Source organism: Exophiala aquamarina, assembly GCF_000709125.1.
Source record: "Exophiala aquamarina CBS 119918 chromosome Unknown aczIA-supercont1.3, whole genome shotgun sequence".
Lineage (NCBI taxonomy): Eukaryota > Fungi > Ascomycota > Eurotiomycetes > Chaetothyriales > Herpotrichiellaceae > Exophiala > Exophiala aquamarina.
In genome coordinates this window covers 3,879,457-3,895,265 of record NW_013550585.1, presented here as the reverse complement: position 1 = coordinate 3,895,265, position 15,809 = coordinate 3,879,457, and the positions used below count along the sequence as shown (strand labels likewise).

General features: G+C 50.7%; 5 protein-coding genes across 5 annotated transcripts; 3 read left to right on the top strand and 2 right to left on the bottom strand.

Moving 5' to 3' along the window:
• Window positions 1–300: 300 nt before the first annotated feature.
• A1O9_04964 (uncharacterized protein) lies at window positions 301–1,957 on the bottom strand (the record flags this gene model as incomplete). Its single annotated transcript, XM_013407250.1, has 3 exons — window positions 301–1,552; window positions 1,611–1,789; window positions 1,895–1,957. 3 exons carry the CDS (start codon window positions 1,955–1,957, stop codon window positions 301–303), a joined length of 1,494 nt encoding a protein of 497 aa, XP_013262704.1.
• Window positions 1,958–3,757: 1,800 nt separating this feature from the next.
• A1O9_04963 (uncharacterized protein) lies at window positions 3,758–5,693 on the top strand (the record flags this gene model as incomplete). The annotated part of the gene is made up of 3 exons (XM_013407249.1): window positions 3,758–4,195; window positions 4,243–5,173; window positions 5,224–5,693. 3 exons carry the CDS (start codon window positions 3,758–3,760, stop codon window positions 5,691–5,693), a joined length of 1,839 nt encoding a protein of 612 aa, XP_013262703.1.
• Window positions 5,694–6,594: 901 nt separating this feature from the next.
• A1O9_04962 (heat shock protein 90) lies at window positions 6,595–8,753 on the top strand (the record flags this gene model as incomplete). The annotated part of the gene is made up of 2 exons (XM_013407248.1): window positions 6,595–6,855; window positions 6,909–8,753. The coding sequence occupies 2 exons, from the start codon at window positions 6,595–6,597 to the stop codon at window positions 8,751–8,753; spliced, it is 2,106 nt and encodes a 701-aa protein (XP_013262702.1).
• Window positions 8,754–9,486: 733 nt separating this feature from the next.
• A1O9_04961 (uncharacterized protein) lies at window positions 9,487–10,891 on the top strand (the record flags this gene model as incomplete). The annotated part of the gene is made up of 2 exons (XM_013407247.1): window positions 9,487–9,679; window positions 9,780–10,891. 2 exons carry the CDS (start codon window positions 9,487–9,489, stop codon window positions 10,889–10,891), a joined length of 1,305 nt encoding a protein of 434 aa, XP_013262701.1.
• Window positions 10,892–14,199: 3,308 nt separating this feature from the next.
• Window positions 14,200–15,391, bottom strand: A1O9_04960 (uncharacterized protein; the record flags this gene model as incomplete). Its single annotated transcript, XM_013407246.1, has 3 exons — window positions 14,200–14,507; window positions 14,575–14,779; window positions 14,849–15,391. The coding sequence occupies 3 exons, from the start codon at window positions 15,389–15,391 to the stop codon at window positions 14,200–14,202; spliced, it is 1,056 nt and encodes a 351-aa protein (XP_013262700.1).
• Between the last annotated feature and the right edge of the window lie 418 nt (window positions 15,392–15,809).

Here is a 15,809-nt window from a genome sequence, read left to right as displayed (position 1 = left end):
AATTGCCGGGTGCTCGATCCGGCTGCGTCAAGAACTACCTAGAAGGGGGGTGTGATCTTATAGTAAGTAGTGCTTGTGACGGTGAATTCTGCCAGTATGCAAACATTTAGGCAGTAGGCCGCATTCACTGAACATTGCACTGCACTCATGGTTACTTGGCCACTCGTGTACCCCTGTTGGTGCCGCCAGAACAGCACTTCGCAATAATACCAGGTAGATACTCATATATCTTGCCAACAAAAGCCTTGCCGTGTAGGGCCTTCGCTTTTGAAGAGCACGCCTTGCAGCCTTACTCTTATATCATATAGCAAGACTGATGATACCTTCCTCCGCCATATCATCAAGCTGACTCTCAATCCAGGCCTGGCCCTTTTGCTGACCAGCTGCATGTGCAGCGGTGGCAACAACATTTCCCTCCTGTAACGACTGGGCAACACTGGCCCTGAATTGAGAGATGAGTTTTTGCTCACCATCTTGGAAAAGCTTACTTGCGTTGCGATAGAACACATCTGCGTTCTTCAAAAGCTGGTCCGCATTTTTCGTAGCCGTTTGGTAGGATACTGGTGGCTGACCAAGCTGGTATTGCAGTAAAGAGCAGTTGCCACGCAATAAATGCGTCTCAGCTATTTCATCCGGGACAGGCTCCGCAATTTTGGCTGCGGCTGCTAGACTCGCCATTGCTGTTGACAACGCGTTCCAGCTCTTCGGCGCATAAGAGGCGATCAATGGTTGTTCACGCTCCTTGATAGCAGTGCTAAACGAAATTAAGCTACTTGCGTTCGCTGAAAGAGCTGCAAAAGACCCGTCCAAACTAAGCTCTGATGATTTGAATGCGTCATCTCGCTCCCTTTTATATGTTTCGACGTCAATGGACCCCATTCGATAGCCAGCCTCGAGCAAGTTCGAGATGAATATCGCGCGGGTCAATGCCACTTCTTGGACTCGATCCGGAGCCGCTTCCTGAAGGAGGACAGGAAGTTTCGTCTTGACAAGCTTGGTTGAGAATTCTTCGACCCAAGCAAGGCTGCTTGACAACGTAGAGTTTGCCAAGGAGGAAAGGATGCTGCAGAGGGTGGTCAAAGTCCCGAGCTGTGCTAGAATAGTATCAATCAGAGTATCTTTGGTGACAGGCTCCACAATAGAAAACCACTGGTCTTCGCTGTCGTTGGTTGCCGTCGATAATGCATGGTCTGACCCACCCAGCTTTGGAGAATTGGCCGTTGCGAAATCCTGATCAGTTTGTGCTTCCAGATTTGCTTGCTGTTGAGCAGAGTCCTCCAATTTGAGTTCTTGAAGAGCAAGGCAGCGGGTTTGAACTTCCAGTGCTTGCTCCAGTGTTTGCAACGCCTCTTGATCGGCACCGTCTCTGGCCTGTATCTCGGCAATACCGGTCAGAACCTGGGATGTGTTGAATAGACTATCCGCATTGTTCTGATCCAGATCTAGTGCATATCGATGTGCCTCTAAAGCTCTTTGAAGGGCTTCAAGCACCGAAGTCTGAAGCTGGTTGACTAAGATGGGATGAGTAGCAACCTCCAGCAGAACTCGAGCCCTATGACACCTGAGTTAGTCTCATCGGACATCTGGAGGTTGGGTTGAACAAGACTAACTTGTTGTATGCCAGGTCAAGGCTACTGGGGAACTTTCGGAGCCCCTGATCATAGGTCTCGACTGCCCTTGTGAAGAAGCGCATAGACTTCACTGCATCGCCCGCCCTCCATTTCCCAGCGGCTTCTTCTAGATCTACTCCGGCTGGAGGGAAGATTAGAATGAATTCACGCAATACCGTCTAGTGAGTGTACCGACCTTGCTGAAAGTCGTCGACAGTGTCTAGGGCCTACAACATCTTAATGATATGCTACAGGAGTTCCTTAGCTCAATATTGGGTGCCTACCTGCTCTGATTTCTTCTTGCCTTTGGAGTGCTTGAGCATGGCTTTGGGCTTTGAGGTCGACATGAGGAACAATGTACAAGAGATCTTGGTAGAAAGAAGAGAAGAACTTCGCTATCAATCCAAAAATACCATCACGTTCGACAGGGGGTTCGTTCGTCAAAATTGAGTGGAAGTTAAGTCATGTTGTGTGTCGTGCATTAGGGGCCAATTGGAGATAATTCGAAGATGGTACTATGACGATTAGTGGCCAATTAACTTGTTAGACAGCCTACTCAGAGTCGTACTCCGTACTCCGTCCCAAGTCCTGACTCCTGACTGCTGGGTGGTAATTGTGCTCGTTGGCCCCTCGATTAGGTGGTCTGACAATTCAAGTTCCAGATTTGGGCCTGAATATTAGCCGGATTAGACCAAGGGTGAGCGACGGTCGCGAGCCTCGAAGGCAAAACCAGGCAGCAGTAAGCCGAAGGGAGTAGTGGCTACTTGGGTGGCTACTCCAAACTAATACGGAGTGCGGAGTATCATACACACTCACCCAACACTGCCGACTGCGAGGAACACCTTTCTCATGGCTGGAACATTCAACCCGCGGAGTCCATTTTCACGGGTAAATTAGCCACACAAAATCCGAAGCTTAAATATATCGCATTTGCTGCGTCAGACCGATCTCGGGAAGCCCATCGTCTCCATCGTGGAAAATTTTCAATCTTCACCCCCCACCAAATTATTCAAATGTGGTACCTTTTGCCTGGCACCACCGATTCTCATTTGCAGAGATGGTCATAGTTCTTCCAACGCATTCACGAACAACTATGTGTGAGCAGAACCCGGTTACCACCCTCCTTCGTGAACGTGCAGTAAGCCTTGACATGAGATACAGATACGGAGGTAAGACGAGGGCACCGTCACGAGCTATCAAACGATAGCCTTGCTCGAAATCAACAATATTGGTGCTTGCACTTACTCGTAGCTTTCGGTGCAAATCCCGAATTCCGATTAGTTCCAGCAGGGATAAAGTTGGTTAGATTGTTCCTATAATTGCACGAGGATAGGTGAGGAAATGATACTTCTGGGCGTGCAATGTGGCCCCTGGGCGTTGGAAGGGCACCCTCGGCACCTCCGGTTACTACCGAGGACGCCCCTCGAACCCAACCCAGGCACCTAGGCTGCCCCGGGCCCACCGAGGTCTATCACTAAGTACTCGCACATACTCGTAATAGTGCTCATAGGTAATGTCGTGATGCCAATCCCATTACTCACTTGCGCTACTCCGTACTTGGGAGTCCGTGGCTAACCTGCAGCAGTCGAACCCGTAATCGTAGGAGGAAGCGAAGCCCCTCGGTCCCTCCCACCCCTCCCCCTGGTCGGCCGCCCACGCTGCCACTGTGGCCCACCAATTGCGCTGGCCCTCACGCCCGAAACCATCAACTGACAGCTCCCACAACCCACGCCAGTCATGAAGACCCCGCCGCCTGTGGAGTTCCTCAAGGATCCTGCCCTTGGGCTCTCTGACTTTTGCGCCCACCAGACCTGCAGCAATCAATCATCTGCGCTTGCTGCATTTGCAACCACCACGCCGACCTCTTTTTACTTACCTGCCTACTCGTACGTCGACGACACACTTCGTTGTCCCATTCCGTTCGTTTTCCTTGACGACTGACCCTCATCGCATACTCTGCTCACAATTCATCGTGTCTGCTACGGATCCCGGTCCTCTATTCCACCAGCACGGATCTTTCCCGTCTCCCACCAGTGCCCGCCGTCCCCACGCCAAAATGAACCTGTCTTGATCGCCTTGTCTCTACCCGTTTCCCGCCGGCCCACCTGCGGGCGCAACACCTCTCCTATTCGCAAAACACTCAGATGATGACTCAAGAAGGCAATCAGGCTTCAGGATGGCCGCAAGATATGCAAGAGGACCATATCGTCGCTGGGGTCGGTGACGATGACTTCACAAAATTCCTCGACCTGGATGACAGTGGCTTCTCCCAGTTCTCCAATATGACTCAGACTTCCTCTGGCCTCGACACTCCTATGGGTCGCCTGGCCTTTGGTAGTGGTACTGCCTTGAATTATAGTGGCCAGGATCAGATGGACATGTCAATGGCGCCATCCCACAATGCAATGAGCTATAGTCATCCAATGCACTCAAGCGCAGCATACTCGCAATTTCAACCGTATTCGCAGATGCAAATGCAGCCTCATTATCATGTCCCGCTCACTCCCGTCAGTGCAGACATGCAAGCGACCAAATACGTCCAGCAAATGGGACACAATGGACAAATCCTCTTTGACCAACAGCAGGTATGCTTATCTTGTGCTGCTAACTTCAAATGTGCTCATCTTCACAGGTTTCGTTCACCCCCTTGGTCTCTCCAGCCCAAACTCCCATGGATGGAGGATTCGTCATGTCCGACTATGGGCTAGCAGATGATTTCTTCAGCCCACTAACATCCCCTGCCATCGAGGCACAGGCAGCATACACCGACACCACGGCATCTCCTGTAGATCTCAATACTGATCTCGGAACTACGAAGCCGACCCCCTCGGGCCAAAAAAGATCTCGACGGAAGGTGAGCAATGCGACTCGGACTCCTGCGCGGAGTGTGAAACCATCCCCAGCAATGAAGCCTCAGTTGCGACAACGCCCGCCATCAATGAACTCGATTTCATTCGAAAAGCTCACGCAAGCATCTCACGGCTCCAGTTTACAGCCACCAGGCCCGGGGAGCGCTACTTTCCAAACAAGCGATGACTCGGTTTCGCCGGAGCCATTGTCAGAGGCTGCAATGCGACCTCCACCAGTCCCACAACCGGGAAGATCGCCACGACCGGCGGCCCTAAGCAAAAAGAGTTCAGATGGCAACGCGGTCACCCCAGCAACTCTGATGAGAATGCCCAGCGATCAGGCGCTGTCGTCCAAGGCATTGGACCAGCCAAGGGTTCCCAAGGATGGAGAGGAGCTGATGGAGGATATGATGTTGCCTGCGGCAGTCTCCGTTGCCCCTCCTGTGCTGGCGACGATCGATACTAGCAGAGCTGGAGAAGACAGCGAGACGACACCAACGATATCTGCCAAGTCTGCAAAGCTCAGTGCCTCGAGTACACCGAGGAGCACGTTGATCCGATCGGAGTCAGTAGAGAAGTTTGCTAAACCAGGAAAAGTCGAGGGCCGTGGTGGACGGGCAAGTAAGAAAAGGCAAAGCACTTCGTCTGCCACCATTTCCCCTGCCCTGCGGCCTAAGATCTCGCCGAGCATCAGCCCTCTGGTGCCTGCGTCTGGTAAGGTTGTTGAAGAATAGACGGTGGGCAATTGACTGATTCTTGAATAGCCCCTGGCATGCCGCACATCTCGCCTGACGCTAGTGCTCTCTACTTGGCGTCCAAGTCCAATTACCAAAACATTCTAGAGGGCACACATCTCCCCGGAGTATCATACCCCGAGACACTAGCCGAAAATCTCACATCGAAACGCACATCTCACAAGATTGCCGAGCAAGGGCGACGCAATCGAATCAACCTGGCATTGAAGGAGATTGAGGCACTTTTGCCAGCGTCGATATTGGGACTTAATGGGAAAAAGGATCGAGCAAGCTCGCATGAGAATGAAGAGACAGAGGCCAAAGCAGCGGCAGCGGCCTCAGCTCAGGGGACCAGCAAGGCAAGTACAGTGGAAATGGCGATTGTTTACATTAAGAATTTGCAGAGCGAATTAGCAGAGACCAAGGACAAACTAGAGGCAGCAGAGAAACGACTCGCAGACGGCGCCAGCAGTGCAGAGAGCCAGGCTTCGGAGGGATAATGGCTGAACTCCTGCTTCGGTACCCTTGTGATACCGAGACGTTCTCAAGACGTGATGGATCTAATGGCGTAAATGGTTTGATGATTTACTGACAGAAATGTGAACTTCTCAGATGAGCATGATGGTGAGGTCTACTGTGCACTTATTTGAGCATTGGACATAAAATCGGTTGGGGCGTGGAAGTTGACTTTCCGCACTGGCACCGAAATAGATTGTGTTTTATGCTTCTCATCGTCGTTAGCCATCAATTGAGCCTAACTAGCAGATGTCCTCGTGAGAGAGACCATTGTGTAGCAAATACCTAAGAAGCAATAAAATTGTACATGGCCCTCGAATGCGTGAAGTCCCGTTCGTTGATGGACTGTTGAATGTTCTGGACATTTCCACCGGCAACCAGACAAGGTACGGCGAGGCTAGCAGTGGGGGCTGGGTGAAGTCACGTGCACAAGATTCTGTGGGTCGCAGTCTTGGCGGGTTGAGTTCGGCAGCCTGCCATGAGAACCAGAATTCTATCATCTTCCACGGCCATGGGCAGGCTAAATTTTGTGTCTACATAAACACCACCAGCCTCTTCCACTTGTTGCTCTCCCACACACTTTCAAGCTTCTCACCCGTGATACGACACTTGGTTGTCTTCTTCCTCTCATTATACACATCCTAATAGGTAAGTCGTACTTGCTGTTTGTGTTCCATCTCTTCCCCAACCTCGCAAACTCCAATTTGGAGTCGGCCTCATTGTTGTTGCCCTTGCTGCTCGTCCTACTTTCAAGTAAGGCCGATCTGATTGACCGCGACCTTCACTCTCCCGGAACCTTCACCTAAGCTCAACCACTCTCAACATCATCTCTGCTAACACTGGGCTTCTTGTAGACAGACATACATTCTCCATACCACCCCAATCATGTCTTCAGAGACCTTTGAGTTTCAGGCTGAGATCTCTCAGTTGCTCTCCCTCATCATCAACACCGTCTACTCGAACAAAGAGATCTTCCTCCGAGAGTTGATCTCCAACGCCTCAGACGCCCTCGACAAGATCCGATATGAAGCTCTCTCAGATCCCAGCAAGCTGGATTCCGGCAAGGATCTCAGAATTGACATCATCCCTGACAAGGAGAACAAGACCTTGACAATCATTGATACCGGTATTGGCATGACCAAAGCTGTAAGTTTCCTGAAACTCACCGAGCCCCGACATATGACTGACATTTCATTTAGGATCTCGTCAACAATCTCGGTACTATTGCTCGCTCTGGCACCAAGCAGTTCATGGAAGCATTGAGCGCAGGTGCTGATGTTTCCATGATTGGCCAATTCGGTGTCGGCTTCTACTCTGCGTACTTGGTCGCTGACAAGGTGACTGTCATCTCCAAGAACAATGATGACGAGCAATACATCTGGGAGTCCAGCGCAGGTGGTACTTTCAAGATCGTCCAGGACACTGAAGGCGAGCAGCTTGGCCGTGGCACCAAGATCATCCTTCATTTGAAGGATGAGCAGACTGACTACCTCAATGAGTCAAAGATCAAGGAGGTTGTCAAGAAGCACTCTGAGTTCATCTCATACCCTATCTACCTCCATGTCTTGAAAGAGACTGAGAAGGAGGTTCCCGATGAGGATGCTGAAGAAGTTGAGGATGACGATGAGAAGAAGCCCAAGATCGAAGAAGTTGACGATGAGGAGGAAGATAAGGAGAAGAAGCCCAAGACCAAGAAGATCAAGGAATCCAAGATCGAGGAGGAGGAGCTCAACAAGACTAAGCCTATCTGGACTCGTAACCCTTCGGACATCACCCAAGAAGAGTATGCCTCCTTCTACAAGTCTCTCTCCAACGACTGGGAAGACCACTTGGCTGTCAAGCACTTCTCCGTTGAAGGTCAGCTCGAATTCCGTGCTATCCTCTTCGTGCCTAAGCGCGCTCCTTTTGATCTCTTCGAGACCAAGAAGACCAAGAACAACATCAAGCTCTATGTTCGTCGCGTCTTCATCACCGATGATGCTACTGATCTGATCCCCGAATGGCTCAGCTTCGTCAAGGGTGTCGTTGACTCTGAAGATCTTCCCCTCAACTTGTCCCGTGAAACCCTGCAGCAGAACAAGATCATGAAGGTCATCAAGAAGAACATCGTCAAGAAGACCCTCGAGCTCTTCAATGAGATTGCCGAGGACCGCGAGCAATTCGACAAGTTCTACTCTGCTTTCAGCAAGAACATCAAGCTTGGTATCCACGAGGATTCCCAGAACCGCCAATCTCTTGCCAAGCTTCTTCGCTTCAACTCTACCAAGTCTGGCGAGGAGACCACCTCTCTTACAGACTATATCACACGTATGCAAGAGCATCAGAAACAAATCTATTACATCACTGGCGAGTCCCTCAAGGCCGTCCAGAAGTCTCCCTTCCTTGACTCTCTCAAGGAGAAGAACTTCGAAGTCTTGTTCTTGGTTGACCCCATCGACGAGTATGCTATGACTCAGCTCAAAGAGTTTGAGGGCAAGAAGCTTGTCGACATCACTAAAGACTTTGAGCTCGAGGAGACTGAAGAGGAGAAGAAGGAGCGTGAAGCTGAAGAGAAGGAGTTCGAAGGCCTCGCCAAGAGTCTCAAAAATGTTCTCGGTGACAAGGTTGAGAAGGTCGTTGTTTCTCACAAGCTTATCGGGTCCCCTTGCGCTATCCGAACTGGTCAATTTGGTTGGTCTGCCAATATGGAACGTATCATGAAAGCTCAAGCTCTCCGCGACACTTCCATGTCTTCCTACATGTCTTCCAAGAAGACTTTCGAAATCTCACCAAAGTCGCCCATCATCCGAGAGCTCAAGAAGAAGGTCGAGACTGACGGTGAGAACGATCGCACGGTCAAGTCCATTACCCAACTGCTCTTCGAGACCTCTCTCCTGGTTTCTGGCTTTACCATTGAGGAACCCGCTGGCTTTGCTGAGCGCATTCACAAGCTGGTCTCTCTTGGCCTGAACGTTGATGAGGATGCGGAAACCTCGTCTGAGAAGGCCGAGGATGATGCCCCAGTGGCTGAAGCTGGTGAAAGCACCATGGAGGAAGTCGACTAAATCTCTTCCTGATAGATGTCTCACGGGCAGGCGCATATTTTAGCTTGTCCTGGTATCATCTCCATCGGCGTTTGGTGTCCAACATGTCTTCCCTTTCATCAATGATATCCCAGCAATGAGTGAATGGTTTGAGAGACAGGAATTCAGGGCAAAAAGTGGAATAGGAAACATTTGCCTTAGGCATAGATAGTGAAAGCGACTGCAGTCTTGAAGGAGATTGAAGTCAGTTCAATGCATGATGCTTTTATCAGAGCAACCTGCGTACAATTTGCCGTTCACGTGGTAGGATCTTCTAACCAGGTATTGATCCTCAGTAATGTACACCCTTCCACCTCATACTCTCGTAGCTTGACTGTCACCCAACTGTTTGATCTCCAATTCGGCCTACTGTACGCCAAGCCCGCCCCCCCCGTGAATTCTCCGATCTGCATTGTTGGGCTTTTGGTCCGCAGGGACTGAACCGAACATGCTGTCCACATGGAAACTTGAATCTTTGGCCTGATCCAGATTCCAGACTATGTCGCCGTCCAACGTCCATGGTCATTCGCCGCGCGGTTTAATACGAAATTGAATGCTGCACGGGCGTTTCTGGGGACTCGGAGTGGTTAGTTACAATTTGCCCGCGGGCACTCTGCATTTTCCCTTGCTTTGCTTGATCAGACAAACTGCTTGAAGACTACATATTACAAGAACAAGAGGAAGAAATCCATATACACTCATATTCCCCGCCAACATGCCTGCCAAGTCACGATTCACGCGGCTCGACGCATTCACCAAGACGGTCGAGGATGCGCGCATACGTACGACTTCGGGCGGGATCGTCACGATCACCTCGATCCTTTTGATCTTTTATCTGGTCTGGGGAGAATGGTCGGACTACAGGAGGATATTGGTCCAGCCGGAGCTGATTGTGGATAAGGGAAGAGGTGAGTCCATCACTGCACTACGCATGTGTGCATGCGCACTTGGATTACTTCTGTCTTTGCGCGGGCTGCTGACATTGGAGTTGGATTTTGTTTTTTGTAGGAGAGAAGATGGAGATTCATTTGAACATAACGTTCCCGCGAATACCGTGCGAACTCCTCACACTCGATGTTATGGACGTGTCCGGCGAGCAGCAGACAGGGGTGGTGCATGGGGTGAACAAAGTGCGGCTGTCGTCTGTCAGCGACGGCTCTTCGGTGATCGACACACAAGCCTTGATGCTCCACGCGCAGGACGGTGCATCGCATCTCGATCCCGAATACTGCGGCTCCTGCTACTCGGCGCCCTCGCCTCCCAACGCAATGAAGGCAGGCTGCTGCAACACGTGCGATGAGGTGCGGGAAGCGTACGCACAGAACAGCTGGTCGTTCGGGCGCGGCGAGGGGGTCGAGCAGTGCGAGCGCGAGGGCTACGGCGAGCGGCTCGACGCCCAGCGGCACGAGGGCTGCCGGATCGAAGGCGTGATCCGCGTGAACAAGGTGGTGGGCAACTTCCACATCGCGCCGGGGCGCAGCTTCAGCAACGGCAACATGCACGTGCACGACCTGAACAACTACTTTGACAGCCCCGTCGAGGGCGGCCATACCTTCACGCACGAGATTCACTCGCTACGCTTTGGGCCGCAGCTCGACGACGCGGGGTCCAAGAAATGGAGCGACCACCACCACTCCAACCCGCTCGACGGGAACAAGCAGGAGACGGACGAGGCCGGGTTCAACTTCATGTACTTCATCAAAGTCGTATCGACCTCGTATCTGCCGCTCGGCTGGGACGAGGACCGCTCGCTGAAACAGCACTCCAGCCTCGCGGACCTGATCCCTCTCGGAATGCAGGGCAAGGGCGCTGGCAGCCAGGGTTCTATCGAGACACACCAGTACTCGGTCACGTCGCATAAGAGGTCGCTGGGTGGTGGTACCGACGCTGCTGAGGGCCACAAGGAAAGGCTGCATGCCCATGGCGGTATCCCCGGTGTTTTCTTCTCCTACGACATCAGCCCCATGAAGGTCGTCAACCGCGAGGCGCGTCCAAAGACCTTCGCGAACTTCCTCACTGGTGTGTGTGCCGTCATTGGTGGTACGCTTACCGTTGCGGCGGCTATTGATCGTGGCGTCTATGAGGGTAGTACCAGGCTAAAGAAGGTCCATACTGGGTAGTATTTGGAGAGAGAACGAAGATGGGAATGAAAATGACTTTTTTTATGAAAAACCAAAACGAAAACCATTCTTCTTTTTTCGAAAAGGAGAAGAACTAGCATTACTACTAGAGAGATTCTTCCACATCCCCTTTCAAATGGTTGGGAACCTGACTATGTACGCGTTATGGAGGTTGCTGCATCGGTCACGGGGCGTTCTTAGGTCATGAAAAATGAAGAAATTTTTCGAAGTCTTTCGTGAGTAGCCGTCGATTGCGTGTCCCTGCAAATTTAGTACCACTTATGGAGTTGTGATACTACGCATTTGTCCAATGGTGCTCGGTTTTCGAAAATGGGGACCTAGAATCTTTCGAGAGAGAAAAGGACCAGAAGGAATTAGCATTTCTTCTCATCTTTTAAGAATCCTTAGAAAGGCAACAAGAACGTCCTTGCCGCCCATCCATATGCAAAAGGTGGTGAGAGAGCAAAGAAATATCAATATCAGAAGAACCTGTTTCTAAGCATCGACACAAACCATACCACTCAAAAGCAGTAGAAAGACGCCTTTTTCCACCCAACCCAACCACCAGAAAAATCGCCCACAAACCGAGCAACACGGCCCCGACCGAAAAAGGCATATGACGATGCCTTTTCGAAACGGGCAAATGTGTGCTCGGTCTTGGAGTGAGCGATAGACAGCGGCGGAGGGGTAAGAAAGGTTGCCCTTTTCTTTTCTGCCCGGGCTTTTGGCCTGAATCCTTTTCCGGCTCTTCCTAATGCCGTGAGGTTTCTTGAAGTCATCATGTTTATGTTTATTGATTTGTTGTTGCAAAGATGTGAGAGAATGAGGGCAGTGTTCAGAGCGTGAGTGGTCGTTAGGAAATGAGAGACTCACCCATCGAAATCCGTGGAAGATAGTAGATCTAGGGACCGAGATTGCTGTACAGGTAGAGGATTCAGTAGTAAGTTGTTCCTTCTACGGAACAGGTCCTAGTTGAGCAAAACCATGTTGAGCTGGCTTCTAGCCGCGGTTGAAGAAAAAAATTGTAATCAGGGGCAGCTTCCTACGTAGAGCAAGAGAGCGGCGTGTTCATGACCTTGTAACACAAGGAGTACAACGTATTCGAGCATGTCGATGACTTGTAAGGTTATCCGTTCATGGCGTCCTACAATACCAAATTATGAAAATGTATTCGAGCAAATCTAGGTCCGACTTCGACATTCAAGGTTGAATGTCTAAATACCGCCAAGAGGCTATGGGAAATTTGGACGCTTGTCGATTTTAGGTTAGGATCCGATTTACCCAGATCACCACGTGAGAATCCCTTCACGTGACTGGAACTGCAAGTCTCCTTCTCTCCAGCCGCAGCTCGATGGGTAGATAGATTGTCGAGAATATTTTGGAAGGCTGCACATCTTCAGATGGAGAGAAATGCCTTCCAATCTCCAGAGAGCGCCCTTTTCGTCTCATCTACCTATGTTGAGGCCCTCGGCTTTCCTGGGGCTGAATGCAGCATGAGGTATGCAAAGCCCGCGGAAGGCGGACGGTCAGGCAGATTCAACCGCGCGTCAGCCTCATTTGTGTTCTAGCCACTGGGACTATTCGTTTTCCTTTGTTAGTATTGACTCAATACTATCCTCTCATGGCTCCTTGCGTCTCACACTGGTCGACTCGGCTGGCTTCTCGAGTTGTTCTTATGCTCTTATGGGCCGCAACGCTGAATTAAACACTTAAACTATCATCCAACTTACAGACAACCGGGAAAGGAGCTTCGCGATGACCCTGTTCATGTGCCCAGTAAGTCTTCATCTCGCGCGTTGCTCAGAAATAGAAGTGACTCTTGTTGATGATAGCATTGTGGGGAACGAATGCAAGGGCAAGATATTGCTGACTACAACGGGTGTCACCGCAGCGATGTTACGAAATGCGGTATAAATGTTCTACTTGCCTACAACTTTTTCATCGTAATGTAAAAGGCGAGTACGACTGTTCTAGTTGTCAGCAACTACTTCATGGTGGTGTGAAAGGCGAGTCCAGATGTTTCAGCTGTCAGCAACTTCTTCGTGGAGTCGAGTGGGACTGGCATCGGGTTAGTGAGTATCATTAATGTCCTCGGTTCGAACGGCCATGGCGGTGGCAGTCCCTCTCCATTGGAATGATCTCTTAACACGAGCGAACATTCCAGCGCCGCGAATATCAAGCTTCACCCTCGAAAGAAGCATTCTCAGGAGCTCCCGGCCGCCCCGTCCAATACCCTCCACAGTGACAAGCCCCAACTAATTACTTAGGCCAGCAAGCGGCAGTTAAGGGTGTCAAAAAGGAAATAATCTGGCGGAGCAATTTCCCGCCATGTTGGAGTACTCTTCCAAATATTTCCTTGAAATGATGGTACTATCTGTTGATAGGTACTGTGACTTTGTCAAGGTAGATTTCGCCGTAAACCCTTTGTAATCAAGCTTTATGGATACTGATTCTGCTCTTTTGATACGGCGCTCAAGTGACTCAGACCCAACCAAATCGTGTCGATGGCGACGGACCTGCCCTTATGCGAGCTGGACTACAGTTACAACCCTCGACCTCCGGACTCTCTAGCTCGCTACAGATCGACACATATTGGAGATGGCGATGTTACGGCCCTGCAGCAACCGTACATTTTGTGGGTATAACCTCACGACCTGCCCGCCAGCATGGTTCCACGACTGTGTGGAACCTTTCCCTTTGGGCTCGACTGTCTTCCTCCCAAAGATACCACAGAAGCATTCAGGATGGCTACTCAAGACACCAGAGATGGACTATGCTTGGGGTATTCAGACTAAGGCGGAACCGTACTTCCTACTTCTGGGGTGCTCTCACCTGTTGATATTTCTGATATTTGCTGGGCCGTTCTCATTCTTGGCTTGGTGGCTGAGTTATGAACATTCGCAGACAGGGATATGGGACCTTCAGGATGCAGCTACCCCTGCCACGATCGTTAGAATCCTATTGTCCCTTCTTCTGGTCGGTCGCACACCCTTTGCATATTCTTGATAACCAAAGATAAAGTGGGGTCTCGCGCACTGGCGATCTAGTTCGCGCTGGCCTAGGTAAGAGAGGCAGGTCTCTTGCCTTCGTCACGCGATATAATTGCAAGAGTGCAGACCTTTGTATGCTGCCTAAACATTGGAATTGGTTCATAGGAGCCAGGATTGAGTTGCGATTCATTTCTGGACTGAGGACACTCCATCTACCAATTGCTCAGATTCACGAACCTCTTCCAAACTCATCCCGTCTGCTTAACAGGCCCCTCCACTGACTATTCTGGAACTTCCAAGCACTAACTAGACTTCTGACTACGCGCCTGCCTGCGCTGCTTGTTGTCTCGATGCCATTAGATGGGGTATTTGATTGATGGAATCATCTGCGAGAGGCAATCCCAAATTTCGAAGTCTTTCATTCTCTGCCTGTCGCTTCTTCTCTTGCAGAGAGAAGCGCTCGGGAAGGAACATCTCTCTCTCGCCCGTGATCTTCCAGTCTCTGAATTTCTCCGGCCCTCCGAGATCCTGCATAGTCTTTAGCTCGACGAGGCTATACTCAGCTGGATTTGATCTGCTGAACTGGAACGGAGCCGAAAGTGAAACCGGTGGATTTGTGATTATTCCTGGATAGTGATGAAGGAATCAGCAAGCGCCAGAGCAGTGTTTAGACATGAATTCAGCACCACGCACTGATTGATCTCAAACCATTCTTACTGGCACTGTGCAACATAAGCGGATGCATGAGGACAACATCCCCCTTTTTGCCGGTCATCTCGTGAAAGCTTTCGTCAGATGCTTCCCGTATTGTTTTATTGAAAAATGAGTGCTGATTGTAGGGCACCTTCGGTTGCCCACGCTCATTCATCATTGGATTCAAACCTTCAGGATGATCATACTAACCCCTCGACACATTAGCATTTCAGTTCAATCTACGAGATATCGTTACTACCATTGAGGAACTTACCAGAACCTGCCCAATCCGCTTGGGACCCTCGTCACAAATCCACGTTGCTCCAGCATTCTCATCGACATCGCTCCAGCAGGGAATCACGAGCAACGCCTGTTCAGGACTGTCGAGGAAATGGATAAAGAAATCGCCATCGACATGCCAGCCGGTCAACTCCTTCGGTGGCACCCTCTTGCCCTCGGTCTCCGGGCTCCCGTGATTGACGATAAATCCATCTGTCCACATCTCTCCCCCTTGAGCGATGCGGTCCTCACCGCCGCACAACTCACAAATAGCGGCCCAGGCGCGAGGCGCAATCTCCTTTGCCGGAACGACATGATGCTTGGACATGTGAGACCGCTCAGCCGTCCATGTCGACTTGTCATTAGGATCCATCCCCAGCCGGTGCCACACATTTCGAGTCCACCAATCACACTTATCTAGTGGGATGGCTCCTGGCACGCGCAGGAAGCCATGCTTCATGAATGACGATACCTGATCAGGGGTGAGCGTCTTGAAGCTCTGGTATTGGAGGAGTTCGTCGATTGTTGGACTGGCCATGGTAGCGGAGGGTGGCGACGCCGTGATTTATTCAGTTGAGGTGCTCAAAGTCTGCTATAAGTAATCAAACAACGCGATGGGTGCAAGGCTTGACGACAATCTCGTCAAATCCGTCTGCCGCTTCCAGGAGAGCTAGCTTCGAAGCGAAAGCCAAAAATACGAAGTTGAGAGCAGGTCAGCAAGCGAGACCAGACCCATAAATTTATACCTCTTGAAAGTCGAGGCACGAACAAACGGTTACAGACCTGACCTGCCAACGGAGAACGATACGAATACTTCCCCCCTCCTTAATCTGAGTGATTTTTCTATCAACGAAAAGCACTCCAATTGATTGATAGAGATTCTTTCTACTGGCTGAGCTTCATGAATCCCACGGGGAACGACCGCCGCAGTAAGGAAATCCTTGCCGGGGAGCAAT